At 38.9% G+C, this 15585-nt stretch overlaps 1 protein-coding gene across 4 annotated transcripts in view; it reads left to right on the forward strand.

Moving 5' to 3' along the window:
- Positions 1 to 1907: 1907 nt before the first annotated feature.
- LOC136866390 (sodium channel and clathrin linker 1) overlaps positions 1908 to 15585 on the forward strand; it is a 180547-nt gene continuing 166869 nt past the window's right edge. Inside the window, exons 1-2 of one of the 4 annotated variants that reach the window (XM_067143305.2) lie at positions 1908 to 2131; positions 10005 to 10125. In XM_067143305.2, coding sequence (XP_066999406.2) covers positions 10067 to 10125 — 59 coding nt within the window. In that variant the 5' untranslated portion in view covers positions 1908 to 2131; positions 10005 to 10066. Of the gene's footprint in view, positions 2132 to 3210; positions 3488 to 10004; positions 10126 to 15585 lie in introns of those variants that run through there. The other 3 variants (XM_067143307.2, XM_067143302.2, XM_067143303.2) reach the window with 3 other exon arrangements.

A 15585-nucleotide genomic window follows, 5' to 3' on the forward strand; every position in this document is an offset into this window, starting at 1 on the left:
AGCTCTAACGATTCTGTTTTCTGAGTTGCCAAACAGCTCTCATCCTTTCTCCGTGGATCCTTTTTCGTTCTTCTGTCCACTTAGCTCCAGTCTTCTTTTTCACTTCGTTCTCTGGTTGCACTTTTCATCCATTAATTTTTTTCCTATAAAGGTTTCTGTCCGCGGTGTCATTTGGGTTTATCTGGGCTTTTTCCAGATCCTTCACTTCTAGTACCCATGGAATATTATTATTATTATTATTATTATTATTATTATTATTATTATTTAATAATAATAATAATAATAATAATAATAATATGGAATTTCTAATATGTTTTCATGTAATGAGATACGTATTTCCGTTTCATTGCTGTCATTTTTTTTTCAATTAATGTGAGTATACCTATGCAGTATAACTTAACCTCTACAAATGATGTTATGGCAGTAAATACATTGCAAAAATTATGTTGAAGATAACATTAATTTTTTGCCCATGTAAATTGTGGTTTATTGCGCGTTTCTCTTCTTTTTAAGACTGTACCCCGCTGCTAGTCCAACAACTACAACAGCTGTTTGCCTTTCCTCTATGTTAAAACGAAATGCTATCAAATCTTGCCAAATCTTTTCAAATCTTATCAAACCTTCAGCAATGTTGAACAGTCTTTGACAAGATTTGACAAATTTCTTGTGAAATGTTGAACTGACAGGAAAATGTAATGGTGTACAACACGCATAAGACAGTGGTATTTCATGCCCCAGAAGTGCAGGCGTTGTTATAGATTAAATTTATGAATTAAATATAAGTCCGCACATTCCTCCACACCCTCCCTGAATTATTTAGATCACGAAATGAATGTAATAGAAAGACATGGAGGGAAAAAAAGAAGTCTGCAGAGAATTACGACTTTCTTTCAAAGATGAAATGTGTATTTCGGCCAGTTCACCGTTGTAAAATCTTATATACTGTATTAATATAATATTGTAAAACTAAAGTACAGAAAACCGTCGTCAGGCCTGAAAATCGCTGAGCAGGGTCGGCTACAGTCAATCACTTGTTTATTTTCACTTGATGAAAAACGTGTTTAATAATTGTTTTACTATGCTTTCACTACCCATATTACCGAGCGAGTTGGTCGTGCGGTTAGGGGCGTGTAACTGTGAGCTTGCATCCGGAAGACAGTGAGTTCGAGCCCCACTCTCGGCAGCCCTGAAGATAGTTTTCCGTGGTTTCCCATTTTCACAGCAGACAAATGCTGGGGCTGTACCTTAATTAAGGCCACGGCCACTTCCTTCCCACTCCTAGGCTTTTCCTATACCATCGTCGCCATAAGACCTATCTGTAAAAAAAACCTGCCCATATTGAAACATTTAAACCTCCGACTTGATTGCCTAAGCAATAATACTCTTGCGCGGAACTCGAAAACAAAAATCAACACAAAGCGTTGGAAACGGAAACGACGCCTTGGTCAGGTTTAGCAAGTAAAATGTTTACAATGCCCACTAACTGTCTGAAACTTCATGTCAGCCAGCAAATTTGAACCACCATGTGTAGTTCCACGTGAATATATCTGAGTTTGCCACCATCGCCTATGTTTCCGTTTAGTTGCATAATGCAAATAAATATAGGCTGCTGCAGCTAAGTCCATCTTTCAAAGCTGCACTGTCTCAACTGGCGGAACGCTGGTAGGTTACGCGTTACGACCTGCGGCGCGGGGTAGAAAAGTTTACCTCGCAACCGCGGTGCGTAACATTGCCCCGTTTAACCTTGGCGCGCGACGTGGTTACGTTACGGAGTTAGGCGCGCATGTCTGTACCCGCCTTTATGGACTGTTTCGATGGGTCGGTTGGCCTTGGATAAATTGTAGTTGGTCTTGATATCTAGCTGCTAGAATGATTATCGAATCGTTATTAATATCGATATATTGTTTTGTGTTTACGTTCACGGTGTTTACATTTGGTCTTTCTTTTAGCGGAATATTACAAATATTAGTGGATAGTGCATGACTGATCTGCTGTGTTAAAAATGTAAATATTACAGACTCCCATAGATTTGTTAAAATTTCTAGTCGATGAAGAAGCAACATGGATATCATAAGTAGACTATTATTTTCTTCAGTTGAAAAAATTGACGATAACGAGAAGTACAAGAAATGTAAGTGTGATTTGTACAGATTAAATGTTCACGTATAACATGCGGTATTTTTTTAAATAGTTGTGTCGTCGAACAAAATATGTGTCTTTCGTAGATGAATTATTTACGGATTGATACATTACAACAATAAAACTAAGATTTTGGATAAATAAAATATTGCCATAAATCACTTCACTAATTAGGCGACAGTGGTTTATCTCCGTACATTGAATCATTGAGGTAGCCTAGAGTACTTATAATGAGGATAGAGCCAGTTCATCAGTGTTGATTGATAGTGGAAATTGTATCACACTGAAATTACCCGCTGCAGAACAATGTTTTAGTGTAGTACGTGTACCTTTTCTCGATCCCTGAGCTCACTAGTGCTGAATGGGAACTTGGGATCAAGAAAAGTTTCGCGTACTATATGTACCTTTTTCAGCATACCGTAATTAAGTTATTTAATTTTATATTGCCGTACGTCATCTTGTGCTTATTACCAGTAATAAATTTGTCGGTGTGAAGATATGAATGGAGAGATTGGTACTCTTTAGAACTTGAAAATCCTAAGAAAGAAATATCATTGAATACAGTTTACTAAGCACGAAGCATAAATGCCTATAAAGACTGCATTTCTTTGCATGTGGAATAATTATAAATTAGCTCCAGTGATGCTAAAGTCTCTGCAGAAGTGAAGTTCTTTCTATAGTACAGAAAGTCCTGCATAACAGGCCTGTTGTATAAGGACAGCATGCCTGCCTCTTACCTAGAGACCCTGGGTTGGATTCCCAGCTTATCCAAGGATTTCTATCCTTGACTGAGGTCTGGAATGGGGTTCACTCAGTCTCATGAGAGGAACTCAGGAGCTGACAGCCAAAATAGACAGTGGACTCGGTAACAAAAGCCAAGTAATATGGCTGAGGATGTCGCCAGGCTGTACACATGCCACTTGAATATCTACAGACCGTCTGGCTGTGGCAGCAATCATGTTGGCTATCTGAGGCCCATAATGGGCCGTATGCTTCACAGATGTTTTAGTTTTTGTTTATTTGCAAAGAAGCTTGGACAGTAATTAGTGATGCTTCACCGAGCTCGATAGCTGCAGTCGCTTAAGTGCGGCTAGTATCCAGTATTCGGGAGATAGTGGGTTCGAACCCCACTGTCGGCAGACCTGAAGTTTGTTTTCCGTGGTTTCCCATTTTCACACCAGGCAAATGTTGGGGCTGTACATTAATTAAGGTCACGGCTGCTTCCTTCCCAGTCCTAGGTGTTTCCTGTCCCATCGTCGCCATAAGACCTATCTGTGTTGGTGCGACGTAAAGCCAATAGCAAAGAGTAGTGATGCTGCAGCCTTCAAATAGAAAACCATTGATCCAGGTGAGTCAGGAGAAAGAAAACAAGCATGTTTTTTATTCAGAATTTAAAAATTGTATGTGCTGTCCTATTTGTTGACTGAATGGTTGGTATAGTGGCCTGTGGTTCTGAAGCCCGTGGATTTGATTTTCAGATGGGCCAAGGATTTTAACTGCATATGGTTACTTCCACTGGCTCGAGAATTAGGTGTTTGTGTCGTTAAGATACATCTTTTCATCTACTTTACAAGTAATACATGGCACTACCAACCACCATAGAAACTTGCTACAGTGAATACATCAGGCATCCCATAGAGTTGGCATGAGGAAGGGCATTCAGCTGAAAAATGGGGTGAAATCCATATTAAGTGCAGAATGCAATAAATCTGGAAAAAGAGGAAGAATAGCTAATAGTGGTATTATTGAATTAAACTGTTTGGAAGTAAGAAAAGAGTTACTGTCTGTGTATAAACTTTAAATATTATGGATTCACTCACTTTATCTGTGCATGACATGAGATAACAATTAAAATTAAGAAAATTACTTATTCGTGTACTACAGTTGTATGGTTTCAATTTGTACATTTTCGTAGACCGCCACGTTGAGCTCTTCGAAAACCCCGGCTTCTTGTCCAAGTCATCGTAGGGATTTTGTACACATATGTTATAGCCTAATCTTTCTGTAATTTCATTTACTTTTTCGTCATTAAATACACGTTTCTTAACACTTCGCTTCTTATCGAGTAAAGTACAAGTTCCTCTTAATTAGTTTAAGAGTTTTTGCACGGTCTCTCTATGTGGAGTGCGTGCGCCTGGAAATTGTGTGTTACAAGTTGCCTAACGACTTCGCTGCAAGACTCTGTTTTCACATAATTATCATACATAAATACCCTCTCCTCTGCTGTATACACATGTGGAGGCATTATGAGAATTATACACCGAAGTAATACTTAACAGCTCAAAAACATTTGGATCACCAGATCAACACTTAATACCCGTTCTAAGCACGGACCTCAACTGCAAAGTGCTTGCGTTCCCGTGCTGTCACTGCGCTGTGTAACGGGAAGTGATGAGTCAACGGTAGGCAGATAAGCTGGGTGCTCGGCCTGCCAACCAATGAGAGAAACTTGCTGTAGAATGTAATAATTGCAATTTTGTTTCAAGAAGTAAATTACTGTGAAAATGGAAATCCACAGCCTGTTTCCAGTCATTCGACCAGGTCAAGAATGGAATGAAAGAAGCCCCCATCTAGCGGCAAGGATAGGAATTGTGCCGGGTGCCGAAGCCTGTCACACTCCTCTGAATGACACGTGAAATGAAATGATATTGGAGAGTGTTGCTGGAATGAAATATGACAAGGAAAACTGGAATACCCGGAGAAAAACCTGTCCTGCCTCCACTTTGTCCAGCACAAATCTCACATGGAGTGACTGGGATTTGAACCACGGAACCCAGCGGTGAGGGGCCGGCGCGCTGCCGCCTAAGCCACGGAGGTATAAGTGAAAATTATTTTTTGTAAAAGGTAATGATTACAAGAAAGAAAAAAAATACTAAGAATGTTAATCATTACAAGTAATCCAATTACTTTTACTCAATTACTTCCCAACTCTGCTTACTATATTTGTGAAAAGTACTCTTACTGAGCTCGATAGCTGCAGTCACTTAAGTGCGGCCAGTATCCAGTATTCGGGGGATAGGGGGTTCGAACCTCACTGTCGGCAGCCCTGAATATGGTTTTCCGTGGTTTCCCATTTTCACACCAGGCAAATGCTGGGGCTGTACCTTATTAAGGCCACGGCCACTTCCTTCCCACTCTTAGCCCTTCCCTGTCCCATCGTCGCCATAAGACCTTTCTGTGTTGATGCGACGTAAAGCATCTACCAAAAAAAAAAAAGTACTCTTTCATCATTTTCATTTCTCCTTGTCCAGCTCCTGCCAGGTCGGGTAGTTGATGGCACTTTTCCACCATTGCCTCTCCTTCCATCACTCCTCTTCAGTAATTGTATTCCAGTCCAGTCTTCTTTTTCCTATACCATTCTTGACAGAGTCCAGTCAACAAAATCATTCATTCATATTTTTTTTTTTTTTTTGTGAATTATTTTCAGTCATGACCTTATATTGAAACAATTCCGTTTACATATTAAGCCTATTAACAATCTAAAAAGTGCAAAAGAATTTTACATATAAAATTGCAAATTTCCACCCTTAATTCACATTGTAAATAGTTTTTTCTGAACACTCTAGTCTGGCAGTTTGGCCTTTTATGTGTTCTATATCCACACCTGTGCAATTTTGAAAATTCGGACTTAGTTTTCGGATATTAATTCCCTGTCTCTCTTTCACACCCCATGATGTCAGGTATGACGTCATCACCCCTCCGTCACCAAGTAAACATGGTCGCCGTGTGCTCTTCCAGTCCTATATAGTGTCCTTTTCAGTGTTCTATATGGCAGGTAATAATACAAAAACCTAGTATTTTCGCACCTCTACTCCTTCCTTGTACCCTAATGAACATATTTAATAGCATATGACGGTGCCTACGAGTGAACTGGAGATAGCCAGCTTGTGTACCTTAACCGGTAAGTCCAATGTGAGGCTCATCAAACCCAATGAGTAAAATGCACCATTTGCTTTTGAAACATATTTTATTTATTGGTAACTCTGAAATACAAATAAACATGGTTTTGCAGGCTAACAGGAAATAATACATTGCACTCTAGTAAAAAACCAAAGAGCCAAAAATAATCCTTTCTCCCATGAACCGTATTAGTCTACCAGTTCAAGTATTATTAGCTGCAATGCTTGCAGCACTTTACAATGGCGAAAAATGAGAGTATCCTCCTATTCAGTACATCATATATTCCGTCATTAGACGGAGCAAACAAATTCAAACATGTTTCGGCTCACTTGAGCCATCTTCAGTGAAAAAATTAGGGGGGTTGGAATAAAATAATTTACATAATATAAGTTGAAAAAATGCTAAAAACATAATGAAAGAGCGAATGAAAAAACAAACAGAAGAGAGCCTAGACGGAAACAAAATTAGTACAAATATACAATATTTACATCACTATGCAGAGCAAAAAACAACTTATTGCGACAAAATTCAGTGAAACAGGTGTTAATTTAAAATAATAATTGAAACTAAAAACTGCATTAACCTAAGAAACAAGGGAATGAGAAAACAAATGATGCAGATGGAAATGAATAATAGTAGCACATGGTGAGGTTGTGGACCTCATAGTTTACAAATTATTGGTTTAGTAAAAATGACAAAACAGTTTGAAATTGCTGTCAAAATCATTCTAGTAGAAACCCATCACATCAAATTGGTCAGGAGGAGAGCGGGAGCAAACATTTTTGAGAAACCAAGCCTGATATAACCTGCAGGCGAAAAGCCTGTGACAACGGGAAAAGACACCAATGAAATTTAAGGCTATAGAAATAGCAGCATTCTCAATATCTTCTCAATCTAGCGGTCCCTTTCTTCATTATTGTTTCATAATGTTGGTTGGTGTCTTGCCTTATTATAAAGGGGTCGGAAGGGCCGCGTATAAAAATTGAGAAGCTGTGTTAGGTAGAAGACAGATGCATAGTAAACTGTAAGTAATCTAGTGGAAACCGTCAATGAAGTTCTAATCTGTAATGGAAAAAAATGAGGTTGTATGAGAAACATGGGTTGATAAGTAAAAAGTGTGGAATGGTTGTGAAGAAAGCTTAAACTTACGGTGTGCAGTAGGTGGTTGTGCTCTCTAATGGCCTGGCCTTCTCAAAGTAACGGTCTCGTTCGCATGATCGAGTCTATTGTTGGTTCGGCTGTGTTTGCTAGGATGGAAGGAGCGGACGGGGAAGGGGAGGTGCAGGGCTGGTTTGAGGAAGGGAGGGGTGGTGAGTTGGAGAGATGGAGGTGGGGTTTGTTTGGCAAATATAAGTTATGAATGTTTCAAGAGGATGTTAGTTTACTCGCTGACTTCTAAAGCTAAGTAAAAAGTGTGGAATGGTTGTGAAGAAAGCTTAAACTTACGGTGTGCTGTAGGTGGTTGTGCTCTCTAATGGCCTGGCCTTCTCAAAGTGATGGTCTCGGTCGCGTGATTGAGTCTATTGTTGGTTTGGCTGTGTTTGCTAGGATGGAAGGAGCGGAGGGGGAAGGGGTGATGCAGGGCTGGTGTGAGGAGGGGGGAGTGGTGGTGAGTCGGGGAGATGGAGGTGGGGTTTGTTTGTGTTATGGAAATTCTGACAAATGTATGGAATGAATGTTTCAAGTATTATGTTCTTTTTTCTCGCTGACTTCATTTAAATTGTGAGTGGGGTTCATAAACTGATCTAAATCGATGTGGATGCTCTCGAGAACGTTGAGCAAGGTGCCTTTTTGCTCATAATGCAAGATCTTCAGGTCTTTATCTATTGAAATGTATTCGTGGCTGGATGCTTTATGATGTTCACTCATAGCTGAAAAACGATTGTATTTGAGAGCGTTGCGATGTTCGGCGTATCTTATGACAAAATTGCGGCCTGTTTGACCTATGTAGCTGGAATTACAGGATTGGCACTTTAATTTGTAAACTCCAGAGTTCAAATATTTGTTGTTGATGTTGCTATTGTTATTGTTGACAGTGTGTGGATTGAAAATGAGTTTGGAGTTGGTGTGGGAGCTTGCAGCATACAATTATTGTTTTCACACTGTGCTTAGTACGAACATGCTTTCTGCAAGTAGTACTGGTTTGGGATTTGGAAGAGATATGTACTTGAGTTACTTGCATTTCACTTCATCCACACATTCATAGCAATGGACTCTTCTTTCATCTGGTTCTTCAAGTACTACACTCTTTTGCTGTAGCTTTATCCCCAGTATAGTTTCTGCTACACGTACAGATTTTATTGTGCACACCAAAAAGATTTTTATGCTTCAAGATGAATTTCTCTCCAGCTGACAGATAACATGAGGTTGAGCAACTTGCCAACTTGGAATCCATATACCGTAAGTGAGGTTCTTACTGTCTGTTATCATTAAAAAGCTCCTTTGTTCCATTCCAGACTCTCAAACTAGGGATAGAGCTGGGGATCTAACCTGGAACCTGAACGGTTGCAGCCACAAATGTTGACCACTATTCAACAAGGTGTACAATGCATATCACGCGCACTCATTATTGTTATACTTCCAGAAAATCTGTCTCATGCATGCCCAAGCCCACAGAAGATTTTGAACATATTCCTCCCAAGTTTCTATAAATTGGTTAGAACATTAGTAGGGTTTTCTTATCAGAAACAGCCTGACAAACAATGAATACAAATATGACAGTGTTGCTTACACAATTACGCCTAATAAATCTAAAATATCACATCAGTGGATTCAACGAGCCCCCCTCGTCAGAGGTCCTCGAGTTAATTCTCTGTCTTTTTCTTACACTGTATGATGTCAGATATGACGTCCTAATTCATCAGTCAACCTTTAAACATAGTTGACATGTACTCTCTGTTATCTTTGATATTTGTGTAAGAATGCAGTATTTTCGTGCCTTAACTCATTTCTTGTAGTAAATAGATTATGTTGAATAGCATAGCATTCTTTTAGCTTCTTTACTCCTATCAAGTGTCTACTGTACGCAAATCTTTTCTTGATACCAGGTTTTTACGGGGTGAGGATTAAGGAGGGAGCTCTCCCGGTTCCAGTTATACAGTCAACTGAATGGAAATGAAATCTGAATCGAATCGATAACATGATTGATCGATGTGCATTTTCTAAACTTTATACCAACAACAAGGAGAATACAGTTTATACCAACAACTGTGTCACACGCAAATTATATAACATTTCTCGATGCAAATTTTGTTCCTAGCATGAATTCTATAGTTTGGCTTTGCTGTGTAAACTACAACAGTACTAGTATGTAAAGTGTACGCCAGATGTCTCACGGCGATGCATAAGTGATTCATAGTTTGTGTTTCAAAGGTTGCCAATATGAATCTCGAAGATAACCGAGGTCTAACGATTCAGCACTAGGGAGCTCAGGTATCAAGAAAAGGTTCACGTACTATATGTAAGTGGTTGTTGATGAACCCATAGTTCTCTATTAATAGTGGCTTGAATGGGTTTAGCCCATCCTAAGTAAAGAATTGCAGAGTAGTTGGTTCATATTTTTAACTTTGACGTTCATCTTTGGTAGTGAAGCATAAGCAGGCAATGTTTTATTATACTTTGATCTATAATATTGGTGTAAAAATTTTGTGTATTACTGTTTTCTTTTACACTGTAGAATTTGTCTTTGAATTGATAAATGTGATGCCTAATAAATGACTCATTGATGTCATATTGATCTGCTTGCTGTTCTTAACGTCCAGTCTCCTTGTTTTGATGTTCAGTGTACTGCTTTGAAATGGATGAAATATTAAAAAAAAATATTTATTTACTGGTATTTATTTATTTGTTTGTTTGTTTGTTGATTGATTGATTGATTGATTGATTGATTGATTGATTGATTGATTGATTTCTTTCTTTCTTTCTTTCTTTCTTTCTTTCTTTCTTTCTTTCTTTCTTTCTTTCAGAGAGCTGGACATCTGGTCCTGCAACATGAACCTTTGAGGGTGGGCTGCATGAAAAAATAAAAATGGCTCAACTACTTAATTTATCTTCAGTGGATATGCCTTCTCAGTTGGCACATGATCCGTAAGTATGGTAAAGGCAATATATATTTTTTCAAGATAATATGGTTGGCAATCTGATGGCGTGTCTATGTGTCTTATTATTATCATCATAATCATCATCATCAACGGCTGATACTTGTATCCAAGTATTAATTTCTCTCTTGCAATTGTTTCGTTATCTACATGCTCTATGCAGATCTCTTTGATGGCTTAGCAGACCAATCTTGTCATGAAACATGCGGCCACATTGATTGCACTTAATAGAAGGTGGACGGCTTGGTTGATTGTGATGTAATTTACATCTCTGACGTTATTTACATCTCTGACTCTTCTCTTCTTCCTGTCCTCAATGTTCACATTCAAATTGTGCAACCGCAACTGAAGTGAATGTGCGCCAGCAAGTATGATTTTCTGCAGTGGCACATCAAGTACAGAGAACTATGTTTGTGCTCCTCAAAATCTTTTTGAGTTGATCCACATAGCGCTTCTGTGGGGCATCACAAGGTCTCCAACCTGCACTAAGTTCACTATACAGGGTTTGTTGGAGGAGTCTGTCGTCCGTCATACACTGGACTTTCCCAGTCCATCTGAGTTGGTGACCAATGATGGTAGCCTGTATACTGTTCACCTTTGCCGTCTCAAGAACTGTTATGTTCGGTATGTGTGTAATCATCCCATTTGATGTACATAATGGATTGAAGTTTTTCATTTCTCTGATGTCTTGATCTGTCCACCATTTTCCCATCATCTGTTTCCAATATCATCAGATATTTCTCACTTGCAACATTTTTATTTACAAAATGCCTGACTACTCTGTAGTCTGGCAATTAGCCGAACATGACCCCCAGAGTAGCACATTTTAAACATGCTGAAAATGATCAGTTCTTCCTCTTAAATTGAATAATGGAAGGTGCAATCACACCTATACTTGCAAAAGGTCACAGTAGTCTGAATTGGAAACTGTTTTCACATAAATGTATACTGTATGTCCCAGCTCTAATTCTGTATTTGTCACCTTTGTGGGAGACTTGTTACTTCCATAATTCTCTTTATCCTTGGATTTGACAGGTTTCCTGTTTACCTCCAATACAACAGTTTCCATAAATATGATATAATTGATAAAACTGAAAAATAAATTGGAAACAAAAATTATTGAAAGTGTAGAGGTGACAGCCAATGAAAGTACAGCCTGGTTTCCCTGTGTATTTTTGTAAAATGCAACAGCAAATGATGTCTTACCTTACAGTTTAAAGATTCTTACACAAAATAGCACACTACTGCTCCCTCTAAACCTATGTCCAAATCAGTGCTGCCTGCCAGCATGTTCTTATTGTACCAGCAAAGCAGTTCGATGGAATGATCCAGCTATTCTGGACACAATTTTTTTTTTTTTTTTTTTTTTTTTGCAATTTCCATAAACATACATGATTTACTTTTTGTTCTGATTTATTCAAAGAATAATAAATGAAGTATTTCTGTCATCATCATCATCATCATCATCATCATCATCATTTCTTTGCTCCAGCAAGCCAGGTGCGATTGTGTACGAGCCTCCTCCAGTTTGTTCTATCAATCCACAGATGCTGCTCATATATGCGACACCAGTTCACATCTCTAATTTCATGGTCCTTCATTATCTGTTTTTCCCAAACATCACGAGGTCTTCATTCTTTTCATGTCACCATACCATTGCAATCTCTTTACTTCTAGAGTCTCCAGCAAGCTTCTTTCCAATCCAAGCTGTTGTTGGATATCCACATTCCTTATTTTATCATTAAAAAAAAATTTTTTTTAGACAAGAACGGAGAAACTTCATTTTTGTTGCCTGAAGACGACTCTTTGTTGGTCCAGTAAGTGTTGCTGCTTCCAGGCCATATGTCAATATAGGTACTAGATATATTTTGTACAAGCTGATCTTGGAAGCTAATGGAAATGTTTCATCCCAAAGTATTTGACGTACAACGTAATGGAATTTGGAAGCTTTCTGTATTCTGTTACTAATCTCTTGATGTATGGTATTGACTGATGACAGAACACTACCTAAATACTGGAAGTTGTCTACAATATCCATCTCCTCATCTCCAATTCTTAGATGAACAGTTGGAGAGTTTCTAATCATCACCAAGCCAACTTTCTTAGTTTTGCTGATTTTGAGACCTAAGGTTGTAAAAGCTTCATGCCAGAGATCTAGTCTAGTTTTTACTTCCGCTTCTGTCTCACCCCAAACCATTACATCATCAGCAAAAACGAGGACAATAGTTGTTGGATCCTTTCACTTAACCGCTTTTAAAACATCCATTATGATTATGAAGAGAAGTGGTGAAAGACAACTTCCTTGCTGGACTCCACTCTTCGTTTCAAACCAACCTGACCTTCCATCCTGGATCTGGACACAACACTTGGTTTCATCATATAATCGTTGTACTCGTGCTATGATATCATTGGGCACTTTCTTATGTCTCAAACATTCCCATATATGCCTGCGTGGTACATGGTCATATGCTTTCTTGATGTCCAGAAAAACAGTTATAAGTGTTTTACCTTTCTCCCAATACTTCTCATAGAGCAGCTTTTCAACTTAGATATTGCTGTCTCTACTTCCAACCATGTCAGATTAGTGGTATTTGTGCTGCCAAAATCATAAGGTTCGTCGTCTAATGCAATCTCTTTACTTCTAGAGTCTCCAGCAAGCTTCTTTCCAATCCAAGCTGTTGTTGGATATCCACATTCCTTATTTTATCATTTTTAAAATTTTTTTTTAGACAAGAACGGAGAAACTTCATTTCTGTTGCCTGAAGACGACTCTTTGTTGGTCCAGTAAGTGTTGCTGCTTCATAACAGTTCAGCAAAGTTTTAACTGGTGGCAAAAATGAGGTCCATAGTTGATCTATGAGGTCTAAATCCATGTTGTTCCTCCTCAAGTGTAGGTTCAACATATTTTCTAATCCTGCTCTCAAGGATGGATTCGTAGATTTTGAGGCCATATGACAGCAGAGTTATACCTCTGTACAGTCTAACCTAGTCAGCGTTCGGTGACGGACGTATTGTGTGGAGGTGCCAGGAGAGCCGGCGTGGAATGTGAACGGTGTGTGGTAAAGTAATTCGAGCGGGAAGAGGAAGATGATTGGCGTGGATCAATATCGTGCAGCTAGTGGGAGATGGCAGAGGAAAGGGGGAAAGGAAATAGCTAGAAATAAAGGAGGTATAATGGAAACAAGAATGATGGACGAGATGATATTGGCGGCAGCGGTGATTATGGTACTACTAGCTATAGGAGGTGTAGAGGTAAACCCCGGCCCGACTTCTAGTGGCAACATGAACTGGGAAGACGTGGAGGTCATAAGAAAAGTGGTGAAAGAAGTGGTGGAAGAAGTATGCCCGTTTGAGCAGATTAAGAATATGATGAAGGAGCAAATGAAGGAATTTGAGCATATAAGACGGTGGATACAGGGAAAAACAGATGAGATAATGAGCAAAGTGGAATCCAACGAGAGAGAGATTATATCACTCAAGACAAGAATAAGGGAGATGGAAGTAGAGGTGGTGAAGCTGCGAGCGGAAATTGAAGACTGTAACCGAGAACGGAGGAAGAAACACCTATTTATATATGGAGTACCGGAAGATAAAGCAGAAGATAAAGTACTGACAACCTACAAAGTAGTGGAGATTATCCAGAAAATGATGAGAATTAACTTTAGCGAAGTTGATATTGATGATGTGGAAAGGATAGGTAATAAAAGGGGTGACAGACCGATAAAATTGAAGCTGTTTTCCACCTTGATGGCGGAAGTAGTGTTAAAAGGTGCAGACAACATACGTAGCACAAAAATTTGGATTAAAGAAGACATTGGTAGAGAAGGGGTAAAGAACATTAACACTCTGAAGAAACATTTGGCCAGGGCTAAATTACAAGGGTTGAGAGCCTATATTAAGGGTCAAAAATTAGTTGTGACTAACGGTATATGGACCAGAGTGTGGACTGCGAAGAAATTACGAGAAATGGAAGATGACAGGAAAGACGAAGTGGTAGTGGGGAAAAGTGTGGAAGTAAGACAGGCCAGAGACAGTAAAGTGGGCGAAGACGGATATGGAGGTAAAGAAAGAACCAAGGACAATAAAGCACCGGATCCAAGCTCGCAGCAAGAAAGAAAGAAAGAAAGAAAGGGATGGATGCGATAGCTAAAGCATTCGAAGGCCAGTGGGAAAGAAGAAAGAAGAAGACAGGGAGCGATTGTGGGAGTAGAAACGCAGGATGTAACAAGAGCACGCAAACGAAGCGAAAATACGACTGGGAGTCAGGAAGAAGAAGCAATAGGTGCCCTAGTGAAAGGGAGAAGTCTGAGCCTAAGAGAGATATGGGGCAAAAAGAACAGAGAAGACGAAGGCATAGTGACAAGAAGCACAAAAGGTAATCTGTAGTTGGAAGTAAATTGCTGCATACTGGAGAATAGTGGAGTGTGTGCGTGTTATACATAGCTATGACAAGAGCGGTTAAATGACAAGTGGGTCTGAAGAGGCATGATACCAGATGGTGAAGTGTGTAGTGAATGAGGAAGAGAGTGTGTGTAAATAGGACAGGTGCCAAGGAGAAAGTTAATATATGGAGATGGTTGGAATATGAGCTGGGGCTCTAGTTAGCCTAGTGATATGTGAGTGAATATGGTTTCATCTTAGTTGGCGAATTGTTTGGGCTCAAAAGGTAACAAATATAGTGAAATACTAGATGCTGAAGTGTGATTACCAGTAGAGAATCTTAAGGTGTAGTAAATGGCACACAGGCATTACAGTGGAGGTAACACGTAGTCAGGTTTGCAACATAAGTAGAATATAAGAAAGGTCAGTGTTCAAGAGAGAATGCGCTGAATGAGATCCCGGCCGGAAGTGATATACTCTGTGACCTAAGTGCTGATTCAGCCCGACACAGCATTGTACTCTGCCCAGTTATATGTTGCCAGTTTTAGTTTCCCATTACTATTATTGCCATATTGTCAAAGATGGAATTACCTTTTTGCAGTAGTTATATTAGTTTTCGTTTTATCCCTTTTCTTAATAGCAATATTGAGATCGTTGTTATCTGAAAAGACATCAGCGACACATTGACATTTGATTATTATTATTTTCAATACTATCAGTTTTCGTTTTATCCCTGTTCTTAACAACAATATTGAGATTTTTTGAGGTTTGGTTTATATCTGAAAAGACAACAGTGACTTATTGACATTTAATTATTATTATTTCCAGTAACTTTGTTTTTCCTTTGTTTGGTGTTACTTATTTTTACTATACGAGCTTTATGATATGTGTACAGCAACTTAAGCAGACTAGGCTAGGCATTATTATTTTTCTTCCATAATGGATCAATAAGGCTTCATTGCTGTAGATCTGGTAGAAAAATAAATAAAGATTACATAGATTATACCTCTGTAGTTGGTACATTTCTTTCTATCACCTTTTTTCAACAATGGGATGATGACTCCTTGCT

Source organism: Anabrus simplex, chromosome 3, assembly GCF_040414725.1.
Source record: "Anabrus simplex isolate iqAnaSimp1 chromosome 3, ASM4041472v1, whole genome shotgun sequence".
In the NCBI taxonomy this organism is placed as follows: domain Eukaryota; kingdom Metazoa; phylum Arthropoda; class Insecta; order Orthoptera; family Tettigoniidae; genus Anabrus; species Anabrus simplex.